Below are 14,066 nucleotides of genomic sequence, written 5' to 3' on the forward strand. Positions count from 1 at the left end.
ACAGTTTGCGGAAAAGTTTGGGCACTTAACAATTATTATTTGGTTTTCTTTTCATTTGAATTATATCAAACATAAATCAATTATATTCATTGTGGGATACCCAGGAATTTATTAAACAATTAACTTCATTGGTTGTGTTTCTTTTTTTCACTTTATAGATCAGCCAAGGGTGCACAATCCTTTGCATACAATTATATATAAATCTATATATAATGTTCCTGTTTATTTTTTGTGAAACTATTATACAGTAATCCCCCATTTATCACAGTGGTTATGTTCCAAAACCGCCTGCGATAAACCGTGATAAACGGATGCCACCCGTTTATTGTTTAAGCCGTAAATCATCCTCCCACACACTTTAAACACACACAGAAAACATTTGCAAGAATACAGTAATTATGTTTTTATTAATAAAAATATAATTACTGTATATATTTTTATTAATCAATTTCATTATTTCAACATAAAACTCCATAAAAACAATTCTCTATGAATTTTTTGGTCTATCGTGGAAAATCAGGGAAATAAATTAGTTATGCGGCAAATGCAATTTTGCAATAAACCAGGGCCGCGAGATTCGAACCGCAGTAAAGCGGGGGATTACTGTACTGTTCTTGAATCGTTTGCCAGGAGTTTCTTGTTTGTATCGGCATATAAACCTTTTCATTTTCCATCTTTCCATTTTTAACAAACAGCAAGTGGAGGCCATTCCTGGTGGAATCTTCACACTTCACACTAAGGTACATAATATAGCTAATATGGCGAGCATCCACCTTCTTCAGTATATGGAATGTGGAATATTTAGTCATTCTCTAGTAATAATGTTTTGTGCAAAGTGTAAGTTATAAGTGTAAGTGTTAGTTTGCGCTCTGACTAAGAAAATACTAGTATTAGAGTAGTGCATCCGGATTCTGGATAGGGTTAGTGAGAGTGAGAGCAGTACAGTTTCTGCACGGGAAAGCCTGGATGCTTTAATTAGATTTAGAAATCCCCTGACTTCGGCATTAAAGCCCTTAAAGCGGGGCAAGTGGATGACAACTTAGATATGGCTCACAGGAGCACCACTCCTCTCTGCTTTTCAAATCAGGCATTGCATTTTCTCAGTGAAGTGAACCCGCTGAGAAACTTGAAAGAGCTCTGTTTATAGAGAAACTCTATTCTAAAGCACATGATATTAGCATGATATCAAGGCAAGCATAGGATTTCTAAGATATATTTTCATTTAGGAGCTACTGATACAAGTCTGAATGTCTTTGCTACGGACTTTGACATTCAGAGGTTACTAAAGGCCCATTGTTTAGGCCCACTGCCATGCTGCCTCTGGGTGAAATTATACATAAACCTTGCATTCGCTTCCATTGCTATGCTGATGATACACAGCTGTATATTTCAGCAAAGCCAGATGAGTGAGATCAGCTTCAAAATGCTGAGTGTGTAAAGGATATTAGACAGTGGATGCTTGATAACTTTCTTCTGGATAGTGTTCTCTTTAAATGATGCCACTCTGTGCATCTGAGGATGGTTCATCAACGCCCTGGGATTATATGAAATTACCTACGAAATTACGTATTAGTTAGAACAGGCGCTTTAAGGATGGATTGTCCTCGATAGATTTAAATGTTGTTGGAATTAAGGGATCAGCTCACTCCTGGCTCAAGTCTTATCGTACTGATCAATATTAGTTAGTAGAGGTAAATAGTAAGTTCCTTACACTTACTGTGTTAAAGTTTGGTGTTCAGAAAGGATCTACATTAGGCTCTCTGCTTTTTACTTTATATAAGCTACCTCTGGGCTAATTCATCACAAACATGGTATTAGCTTCAATTATTTTGCCAGGTGTTAGACATCAGGTTAATAATGTTAAATATTGTGTAAAGGGTATAAGACAATGCATGCTTGTTAACTTTCTTCCACCATATCTAAAGGCTAAAGTCATCAGGCATACTTTTTCTAGGACGACATGTGCAGCTTATTTCACCTTATGTGCAGCAGTGAAAGACCTTAATGTGATTATTGAGTCTAGTCTTTCCTTTGAAACTCATGTACTGTAGATAATATTACTAAGAAAGCCTTCCTACATATCAGAAATATTGCTAAGAAATAAGATGCTGTTACATGTTGCAGAAAAACTATTTTATGCTTTTGGATACAGGATGGACTATTGTAATGCCTTAAATGTCTGGTTGTTCTAAAAAGTGCATAAACAAGCTCCAGTTCAGAATGCAGCATCAAGAACCTCCACACAATTCCTTGTCTTATCTGTGTAAAGCTGCTTTGAGACAATGTCCATTGTTAAAAGTCTTAAACAAAAAAATGAATTGAATTGCATTGAATTATCCACTCTAAATTAGCTCTCAGTCAAATGTTCCATTGATTATAAAATATTACTATTGACTTATAAAGCACTGAATGGTCTTGCACAGTAGTACCTGAGCAGAATTCTGGTCCTTTATGATCAGCCACGCTTATTTTGATTCAAAGCTGCAGGCTGATTGTTGATACAGTAACTCAAGTAATAAGGACTACAACAGCTGGCAGAGCTTTCCCTTTCAAAGCCCCACTATTATAGAGCAGCCTTTCAATTAGTGTTCAAAACTCAAATGCAGTCTCACTGTTTAGCAAGTAGGCTAAACATAAAGTTACTGGGCAGGGTTAAACTCAAGAACCATGAGGATGGATTTGAAAATATTAGTAATATATACAGTCTTCTACAATGGCATAGGGCTGCAATTGCCAGTGGTTTTGACATATGATGTCAACCAGATGAGAATGGGTTTCCTTTTAAATCTAGTTTCTCTCATGGTTTCTTCCTCATACCATCTCTGTCAGGCATGTCCAGGTTTGCGGCATGTACTTCCGGGTCGGCAGCCATTTTGTCTTTTCTATCCACGCCGCCAGGTAGAACACCAATGACATTACCTCGGGGCTAGATCATCCCCACTTAGGATGTTGCTCCGCTTTATAGCCCCGCTGAGGAAGCTGCACTCTCTAGCCTCGCAGAGAAGGTTGCTCCACCACTGGTCCCCACAGAGGGCTTTGCTCCACCACTTGTCCCCTAAGAGGGCGTCGCTCCGCCACTGGTCCATGCAGAGTGAATCAATCTGTGTCATCTGCAGAGTCTTACCGAGGGCTCTGCTTTCTTGTCCTGTCGAGATCACTGCTGCACTCCCAAGCCTTGCTGACTATGTTGCTCCACCCCGGGCTTCACCAAGGTGTTTGCCTGGCCTTATGCCCCAGCTCAAGGACGTTCATGCCTGTTTAGTAGTTTGTCTTCCCCGCTTTGCTCTGTTTTTTTCTTTGTATTAATATGACTGTTTTTGGATAATTATTTAGCTCTGCCCCTTACTGCTCAGTTTTCTTTTGTGCTTTAATTCAGGAATTAGCTCCCAGTGCTATTAAGTTTTGGATGCCTTTTTTCTTTGCTACTTTATTCAATAAAGATTGGTTAATTTGTACTCTGTTGCACCCTGCATTTTGGGTCCTTCTATTCGCTCCACTGACAATGTCAGGGAGTTTTTTCTGGCCACGGCTGACACTGGCTTGGTCATTTGGGATAAAATTATAGGGACTATATTATAATGTTTAAATGTATATTCCCAATCTATTTATTTTTGTAAAGCTGCTTTGGGACAGTGTCCATTGCTATACAACTTGATCTATTCACAGATCTTTAAAACATTAAATAAATTCTACCTATATAAGCAAGCATCCTTAAGCTTTCCTGTAAAATTTTCATAAATAAATTGTGAAAATCACTTTACATACATTATACATAGACATACTAGCATGTGCCCACACATATACGCACACACAAACACACACACGCACATACACACAGGCACGCAGACCAACAGAAGCTTATGCAAAGTCCCATCTGCTCACGCTACGTCAAACCACATTTCCCTGCCATCTAACATCGCTACAAATTCATGCACCAAATTAGTTACAATAAACCAAGTGTTTCTGAAACTGCAGCAGAGCAAAGAAATTTCCCCAAATTTATAATGTAATTTTATTCTGTAAAGTGTAATGGCATGCAATATCCAAACTTCAATACTTTATGTTTGAATGACAGAGAACAGTGTCATTTATACTTTTTTCTTTGGTCAGCCTAAACAGTTTTTCTTTAGTTAAAGTAAATAAATGACAAAATTTACTACCCAAACCCAGCGCCCATTTATTATGTAACAAATATGTTTCTCACATCACACCTGGAAATAAAGAAACATTTGTTGTCACATTGTAATGTTTTTTTTACTAACACACATCTTTTATAATTGTTTTAATTTACAGAAACTTACCAGGTAAATATCAGGCAGTTTCTTTTTGCTTATTAACGATTAAGAATAAATAATACATGTAATAAATAAACAGTTTTTAAGTAGACAGAGTACATTTTTCTTATAAACTATATTTCCAAAAGTATTGGGTCACCTGACCTTTGCTGCTATATGTGGTTCTTTTCCAAACTGTTACCACAAATCTGGAGACACTCAATTGTACAGGACGTCTTTAGATGCTATAATAAAATTTTGCATTCACATGAACTTGGAAACCCAAACCTGTGGCAATGCCCCTGTGCACAAAGTGAGCTCCTTGAAGATATGGTTTACATGATTTGGAGAGGAAGATCTTGAGTGGCCTGCTATAGAGCTCTGATCTCATCCCTACTAAACACCTTTGGAATGAATTGGAACACTGACTGCACCCCAGGCCTCCTCACCTACATCAGTACCTGCCTTTCGTAATACCCTTGTGGCTGATGAACACAAATATCCATAAGCACACTTTAAAATCTAGTGGAATATCTACCCAGAAGAGTGGAGGGAGCAAATTGGGACTAAATGTGGAATGCAATGCTCAAAAATCACATACCAAACCTTTGACCAGGTGACCCAATACTTTTCGAAATATAGTGTATTATACAGTATATACACTATAGTATAGGAAATATAGTGTATAATCAACAGTTTTGCACTCAAGTGTCCACCAGTGAACAGTTGATAACCCGAATAATCTTGACACTATAATGAATGAATATTCAGTGTTACCAAGATGAGGATGGGCTACTCTCACTGTGGCAAACAGTGGCTTGTTAATCAGGAATAAATGTATGGGGACAAAATAATGACAACATTTTACAATATTAATATTTGTAAAATATTTATTTCTATGAAGCTGCTTTGGGACAATGATCATTGTTAAAAGACCAATATAAGAAAAGTTTAATTACATTTATCAAAAATCATACAAAACCAGCCAGGAAGTCAAACTTACTCAAGTGTACATATTTAAGTTAAAAACAAAATGCAACAACAGTTTAACACCCACTAAAACCTAGAAGGAAAACAGCATCTGGAGTTCCTTTCTAACAACTATACATTCTGGAACCTTTCAGGCAAGCTAAATATCAACAAGGCAGTACCAGATGGCTCGCATTAACAGACACTATGATTCAATTTACAGCCAATGAAATGTCTCTGCTTTATTATTTGCCTTATATTATAACTCTCTTCAACACATCAAATTTTTATTGTTGAATGTAATTATTTATATTATAACAATCGGTGTATATTTATTTTGACAAGACAATTTTAATTTGTGTGAGAACTCTAGTAATACATCATTAAGGTGTGTATTCTAAGAAATCTTGATCTTGATTGCTGTTGAGATTAACACACATACATAACCACATTACACACAACAATAACTTCGACCTAGACTTAGACTCCAAACCAAAAGAACTACACGTTGCAAAAAATGCACAGAGAAAACATGTTTGCTGCGAACAAACTTATAAGTTACTACAACCCTTGCTCTGGGGATGGGATAAAAAAAACCAAAACAGATCAGCCAAACCATTAAAAACACCTTCCGAATATTATGTAGGTTACCCTTGTGCCACACAAACAGCTTCCTCAGACAGCTGTAGTTAGACAAGGAATGGAACTTTGGACCACTCCAACCAGTAATGCCACTCCTCCAGGGCCAACTTGACCGCCAAGAGATCAGAGGCGTCCACCTCCACCACGAATTAGTGGGTTGGATCCCTGAAGAGTCAGGACTGGGGCTGAGAGACTCTTAAGCTTGGTAAAGGTCTGTTCAGCCTCAGGGTTCCAGGTGAAGGCCTGACACATGGAGGTGAGTAGGTTAAGGTGGGCTGAGACGGAACTATAGCCCCTGATGAACCGGCGATAGAAATTGGCGAACCCCAAGAACCTCTGCAATTGCTTACCGGGAGTGGGTTGAGGCTAGTCCTTTACTGCCTGAATCCTGGCTTGGTCCATCTGAATGTTACCAGCTGAAAGGAAAAATCCAAGGAAAGACGTGTTGGATACATGGAATTTGCATTTCTCAGCTTCGACATATAACCCATTCTGAAGGAGCCGCACGAGTACCGAACGCAAGTGCTGGACATGTTCGTCTTCCGAACGCGAGAAGACAAGGATGTCATCCAGGTATATGATTACGATTAAGCATATCCCGAAGAACATCGTTTACTAGCACCTGGAAGGCCGCTGGTGCATTGGTGAGGCCAAGGTGGTAGGTGTTACAGAGGTCCCTATAGTCGATGCAAGGACGGAGGCTCTTGTTCTTCTTCTCCACAAAGAAAAACCCAGCGCCTGCCGGAGAGGAGGATGGGCGGAAAATGCCAGCAGCAAGCGAGTCCTGACGTTCGCTTAGTTTGGCGAGTGGCCCTGTCTCGGGGGTGTTTATCCAGGGCATGGACCTGAAGGATTTTCGGTAATTACTCCAGCCCCAGCTGGCCGGCAAGGTCTAGATCCATGAATTCAGCGTCCGCCCCATAGTCGACAAAGAGTACCGGAACGGATACGATTCCTGAATAAGGGCTTGGAAGGGACTGATAGGGTGCAGCTCGGTGTGGCCCTTTCCTTAACGTCGAGCTCGCTCTTGCTGGACATGAAGCAGCATTTGCCAAGCCTCTTCACAGTAGAGACAGAGCCCCTGGGAATGGCGTATCCCCTTCTCCATCAGACGATTAGAGACGATTAGAGACGAGTACTGACATGCAAATTACATAGGCTGGGGTGGGAAAGAGGGCACTGGGGAAGGAGCAGTTTGAGGGGGTGTATGGTGACAGGCCAGAGGCGGGCAGGAGACCCGATCCGGATGGCAGACAAAACAATCTAAACGACGTTCCCGTGCTCGCCGGTCAATCCGAGTGGCCAGGGCAATCAAAGCATCCTGATCAGGTGGCAGCTCAAAAGGCAGCCAGCTGTGTTACTGGGTTTAACTCACTGGGTTAATGTTGCACGTCAGTGGTGCTGGGAGCGCTAAGCAGGGGGCAGATCCAAGGGAGGAAAGCGAGTCCGAAACCAGTCCGAAGTCAAGAGCTGGAAAACAGACGAAATCGAGGGGAAGCAAAAGTCAGAGAAACCGGGAGATCCGAAATCAAAACTAAACTTTCCATGAGGGGAAATGGAAGGCTGGAACGTCTCAAATGAAGCGCAGAGCCAGCAAGCGCATGCAGCCAACGTCTATTTATACAGAAGCAAGATGGCCGGCGTTCCGGTGCCGCCGTCTGCAAGATGGCACCGAACCGGAAGCAGACGTCGCGATCGCGGAAATGTTCGTGCGACCGGCTGACAGTAAGTTGTAATTGTGAGGCCTTTACGGATCTGACGTATTTGTCAGGCACATGTGAAGCACAAACAAGTTGAGATTAGGGAATATAGTTGCCATGAAACTAATTTGTTATTACCATTAGGGAATACTGTTTCCATGAAGCCAATCTGTCTTCTTCCCATTGTACATCTTGGTTCCACCTATTCCCCAGGTAAATGACTCACATATACACGTTAATTACGGTTAGCAGTCTGACATAAGATACTATACCAGCTGGATGAAAGTAAAAACATGTAGACTGCAAGTTACTGATTAAATAGATAAAAAACTTTCTTCCGGCTTCTCCCATTAGGGGTCGCCACAGCGGATCATCCGTATTCATGATCCGCATGTTCGATTTGGCCCGTGTTTTTTACGCTGGATGCCCTTCCTAACACAACCCTCCCCATTTATCCAGGCTTGGGACCGGCACTAGGAGTGCACTGGCTTGTGCAACCCTAATGGCTGGGGTTGGTTCCCTGACCGGGGATCGAACCCAGGCTGCAGCGGTGAGAGCGCCGCATCCTAACCACTAGACCACCAGGGGACCCTTACTGATTGAATAGATAACACCATAAAACATTACGCCTTGTAAATTTGGCATGTAAATCTTCTATTTTTAAATGAAACAGCAATAGCATTAAGTATTAGTCATAGTATTAATTCTGTGTTTTGCTCTGGCTGTATACACCAATTGAAGGTTCACGAGTTGATCAGTGGTTGAGCTGATGCCATACACTCGAATTCATTCATGAAATTTAAGATTTATCTGCACAATTCATCAATTCAAGACACATTTACAAAAAAGGTTTAATACAAATGTAAGCTTAACAGATGAGGACAACTGGTTTAACCATTTTGCATTCAATGACATGCAATTAACTGATGCGGAGATGTTTTGGGGATTAAGACTATGGTGAGACACTAAGGTGAAAACCAGTATAATACATTTTGATCAACATGACAAAAACAATTGATAATGTAAGAAACAACAGACAATTGTAAACAATGAATTATAGTTTTTCTCAGCTGCTTTGGAGCATTTATCGAACCATTCTTAATATTTGCAAACCAGTAAGTGCATTCTCAAAACAATTTGTGCAACAGCACAAAACATTGGATTTCTTGCAAAAGCCTGTACTTTTCTCAAAATCCTTACTTCATTTCTCAAAAGTAAGTATTTGTGTCAATGAACATGTCATTCCCATCAGAATGAAAAGTCCCTTCGTCATTGTTCACAAAAAAAATCATCAAAATGTTTAGTCCTGTTGTCAGTATGACGGCACACAGTTTTCAGGATTTCTTTATATAAACTATGGTTTGGATCACAGTGACTGAAAATGCACAAAATTGTATTTCCTTCTGTTTGGCATCTATGCATTTCAGCAGCAGAATTTCATTTATTTGATTGCATATTTGATTTATATTGATTGCAACAGACCAGACAGCTTTCACACTTTTACTGTTTTATACGAGTGTTCATTTGTTTCTTAGTTGTTCATCCATTTTCAGAATGTATAATTCTGTGTTTTGCTCTGTCTGTATACACTCTTCAATTGAAGGTCCACGAGATTCACCTGATTATTGGTTGATCTGATGCCATACACACTCCTTCATTAGTGATATTCAAGATTCATCTGCACATTTCATCAAATCATATCACATTTACAAAAAAAATGTTAATAGAAATTTTAGATGACAGATGATGACAACTAGTTTAACCATTTTGCATTCAATGACTTATGCAATGAACTGATGTTGAGATCTTTTGAGGGTTGAGACTATTCAGGTGAAACCAGTACAATATATTCTGATTAACATGACAATCAGAATAATGTAGGAAAAAGAAGACAATTGTACACAATGAATTGAAGTACCAAAGCATTTGCAATTTGTTCAAAGCAACATGAAATGCTTCCATGGTGTGCACAAGTAACTGCATGATGTGGAAGTTAACAAGTATTTTGAGAATTTTATTTCTGATCTGAGAAATGCTCCAAAGCAACAGAGAAAAACTGTAATATAAGAATATATGAACGTTAAGAAATCTTAGCACTTTATATGTCGCCACCGGCTTGCTCATCAGGGACAAACTTGCACTTATAAAGAACATCTTATTCATTTTTATCACCACATTATCTGTGTAAAAGCTGTTTTAAGACAATGTTCATTGTTAAAAGCAATATACAAATAAAAATGAATTGAATTGAATATTTAAGCAGATAATAAAGCACCAGCATTCATTTGTGTGTATTTGTGTAAGTTCCAGTTACACTGGATGCCCTAAATGCTGCACACTTTGTATCATGAGCAGTTCCTTCTTTTCTTTGTACCCTTCTCTCCCCATTATTCTGGTATGTTGATCACGTTGTTACAACACTGTGAAGGCTTTTTTCTGTATTTTTGGCAAATAATCTGATCTCCCTATTCAGTGGTTTATAATATATTAAGGGGTAGGGTTTAGGGTTTGCAGTTAGGGATAAGGTTATAACCATGTGGTAAAACCGTTGTACTTCTCTTGATTGTAGTCACAAATATGCCTCTCAGAAGGGTGCCATTGATCTAGAAAACTACTGCAAATGTTATTTCTCTTCACCATAGTAAGAATTATTCTGTCATCTCCAATCTTGCACTTAAAAGTTAGTTTTTCACCGTTGAACATTTTTACGGCCATGATAGATTACTCTAATAAATCCATTTAAATTAATGGCGTAATTAAGAGCTAAGTAGTTAACATTGATTGCCAGTGACAAATCAAATAAGTATTATGTTTTATCTGATCACTTTAAAACAATTCCTATTACTGAACCATAATTTGTACTCTTACATTGTAAAATAAACGTGTGCAGGGAAAGCTTTTGAACAGGCTGACATCTCTTAACATAGTGGATGTGTAAAAAAGTAACATCACACATTATCTTTAACTGGTCACAGATGTGTGTAACACACTACCTGTTACTCTTTCATATTGCTATGATTTACACTGTATCACATTTAGAAATGTTAAATGATGGAAAAATCTATTTTTTTTTCCCAGAACTCAGCCTTCTTATGCATGATGAACTAGAAACCAATCTCTGCTGATACAGAGACAAACAGGCAGTTTGGAAGGAACAAAATAATAAAAAAAAGAGAGAAACCAAAGAAGAAGAAAAAAGAATTGACACATGGACAGATAGATAGACAGACAGACAGATAGATAGATAGATAGATAGATAGATAGATAGATAGATAGATAGATAGATAGATAGATAGATAGATAGATAGATAGATAGATAGATAGACAAAGAGGACAGGTTTGCGCACTTACTCCTATGCTTCGGTCTGGGTATGAGCTCCGCGCCGCGCTCAGCGCCGTGCCGTTAAGGCCCACGAGCGACGGGAGCGTCTGCGACATCCAGTTGGTGATCATGGCCATCGTACTGAGCACCACACCGATCTTCAGCAGCGGCACCGTCATCTTGGCGCTCTCATGCGTTCGTGCCACCGCGCGCGCGCGCTACCGGAGAGCCGTCAAACCACCCGAGAGAGCCTCGCACCCTGGGTTAGACCGTGCCATGGTGTGATTCCTTTTTACGTCGCGAGAGCCGGTGGTGCGCGACTGTAGACCGGCACATGTGGAATGTGCATGCTTCTCTTTTTTCAACCACGTTCCGTCGCCCTCTCAAATTTGCCAATGATGAACCTTTGGTGCGCGCCACCGAGGTCCTTCCCCGCTCTGACTAGAGGAGAAGAGTGCGCCGTCGCGCGCCCCCTTTCATTAATAACTGATGTGCAATGACGTCAGGGCTACTACAGCACCACGCCCTCGACACCGGCGCGAGACCGCGAGCTCCAGCGCCGACGCAGCGTGCACAACCAAGGTCACGTTTAATTTACTCCACTGCCAGTAGGTCAGGCTTCTGTCCTCCAGCCAACAAGTGTCCAAATCATACTCCATTTTACATTCTACATAGAGAAAAATGGGTGTGTCCATGCACTGATAGTAATTAAAACGAAGATGCACAGTAATTCAGTAACGCTTTATATAATAAATAAATGTTTTGTTCGCTTAAACACACAAAGATGGCGGTGATCCCAAAAGCAAGAGGTTTTAACATTATGACAATTTGCGTACTGTGCGCGAACAAAAACTAGAAATGGGTTGCCTTAGAGTGGAAATGCACCAGAATGACTCGATCGCCCTCTAGTTGCCATTACCATAATTGCGCTGTACTGAACCATACTGATTCCGTGCATCGTGCTGCTGAGCTAAGAAACCTTTTAGTAATCGATTGCCTGGACTAGTGTTACATCAGTATCATTAGCTTTTAACGCAAAGTCGCACGAACAATAGATTATGTACATTGTGTTCTGAATAATGTAACGGGCCAGGAGCCAGTACGCCAGAAAGTTCGGCATTGCCGAAACGACCAGCTGCATCAATTAGTCAGTGCAAAGTATCCACAAAGTATACATCCATCTCCTGAATTACTGGCATCAATATGTAGAATAGTTTTTACAAAAATCTTTGTTTTATTAATCTCACATTTAAAATATGATGGAAATCTACCTTTAATTGCCATTTAATTAACCACACATATTATGAACACTTGTAGCAAAACACCTATATTGTATATCTCCCCAGCATTTAGTACTTTGTGCAACATAACAGCACTGATTGTTTTCCTATGATGCATGCAGAAAATACAGAGTATCAGGGAATCTCCTGTAGACTCTCCTCTTTAGGTCACCCCACATGTTTTCAGTTGGGGTTGTTTCTGGAATCTGGGTGACTGTGTGGAAAATATTTGCTGTGGTCCATCAACCTTTTTGTGTGCAATTGTAAGTTTTTAACAAAATTTCCTGAGTGACTGCCATGTATTCTTACATGACTCCTAGGGCATTTATCAGAAAAAACAAACCTACATCATATATCTTTCAAGTTTTTCCTGTGTACATCGCACCCACCCCTTTTTTTACCACACCAAGCCCACTATTTAGCTAAAAAGCTCTATTTTCTCTTATCTGACTATGGGATTTGGTTTCAGTCAAATCTTTTAGAGCATCCTGTAATCTCCAGGTGCTTCAGAACTCTTTTCAACAAAACAACATCTGCCATGACAGCTAAATAAATTAGACTCAACATGTTAAAACTGAAAACTTAAATCTGTAAAGAAGAAATATATCAGATAGAATAATGCATGAGTGTAAAAAGAAAGACCAAGAGACAAAAAAGATGTGATGTATGAGAGAATAAGAGCAAAATAACAGAGCAGAGACATTTCAAGAACAATAAGCACAATTAGTGTCATTATTGCTCAATGGCCGTGACTTGCAAAGAAAACTTTTTAAATAATTGTACAAAAAGTTGGTTTTGGCTAGGGAAGTAGAAACTAGCCATCAAATGTGTTTTTTTATAATGGCTGCATCTTTAATAATTCTTTAACAATGCTATTATTGTAACACTTTAGGAGAGACACAGCTGCCCTTTGGCTGTCTTTTTCCTTTATAACCTCACTTAAAAAGTATTGCTTTTTTCACCCTATTTTGTGCTTTTAAATTAAGTGCATACTCTATCAAAATTGTCTTTAATTGCTGCCACTTATTAAGTTAATAACCAGTAGCATGCAAAACACTAGCTATTTTGCTAGAAACAAGGCTGCCTTTATATGAACCCATGGACTGAGGTGCTAAACGCAGGTCTCTGGTTAGAGAATAGAAATATATGCTTAAGTTGGATTCAGTTCATGTGATTGACTTCACTTTTCACATTTTTGCTTAGATAAAGTTTTAGGTTGCTTCACTGTATACTTCAGGTCATTATTATGTTGGTCCAAAACTATAATGGATTATTTTAAACATTTGTGCTAATTCTAATCTCGTCTTTCTATTGTTTTTTTTTAAGCAGGCCAGTGGTTTTCCAAAACGTGGTAAACCCTCAATATTTACTGTGCTAAAGTCTATTCTTGTTGACTTTGACAGATGTATATATTTCCTGGATATTGCTCTTGATCTGTCTGTTATGAAAGGTTTTTCATAACCAGGGAAGAAATAATTCTGTTATTGCATCTTCCAGACCCTTTAGTATTGTATTTTATTGGTATTTTTGGTAGTTTTCTATGAAACAGTTGATTCTGTGATATAATGTATCTTTTGTTTTTCTTTAAACTTCATCTTGAAAGTTAACATCAACAGATTCCAAATGAAAATGCCACACATTACCTATAGATTTTTCATGTGTTTAACAATAAGTACAAAAATCAGGGAACAACACACAACTTTTACTTTTGCTCATTAATGGGGAAAATCATTAATTAGTTTATACACATTTAGATTCAGAAATAACTTACATAAAAGTCTGTATTTAGAACAAATATTTAATTTGTTTAATTCTTTTATTGAATACTTAATATTTGATGTCATCTCAAATATACTGTGGTACTCATCTAAATTAACAT

The 14,066-nt window shown here is 38.9% G+C and overlaps 1 protein-coding gene across 1 annotated transcript in view; it reads right to left on the bottom strand.

Annotated features, from left to right (window-relative positions):
- olfm1b (olfactomedin 1b) overlaps positions 1-11,539 on the bottom strand; it is a 31,341-nt gene extending 19,802 nt beyond the window's left edge. The window contains exon 1 of the mRNA XM_046867027.1: positions 10,937-11,539. Within this exon, the coding sequence (XP_046722983.1) occupies positions 10,937-11,086 (150 nt within the window). The 5' untranslated portion in view covers positions 11,087-11,539. The remainder of the gene's footprint in view (positions 1-10,936) is intronic.
- Between the last annotated feature and the right edge of the window lie 2,527 nt (positions 11,540-14,066).

The sequence above is a fragment of the Silurus meridionalis genome, chromosome 15 (assembly GCF_014805685.1).
Source record: "Silurus meridionalis isolate SWU-2019-XX chromosome 15, ASM1480568v1, whole genome shotgun sequence".
Classification (NCBI taxonomy): Eukaryota; Metazoa; Chordata; class Actinopteri; order Siluriformes; family Siluridae; genus Silurus; species Silurus meridionalis.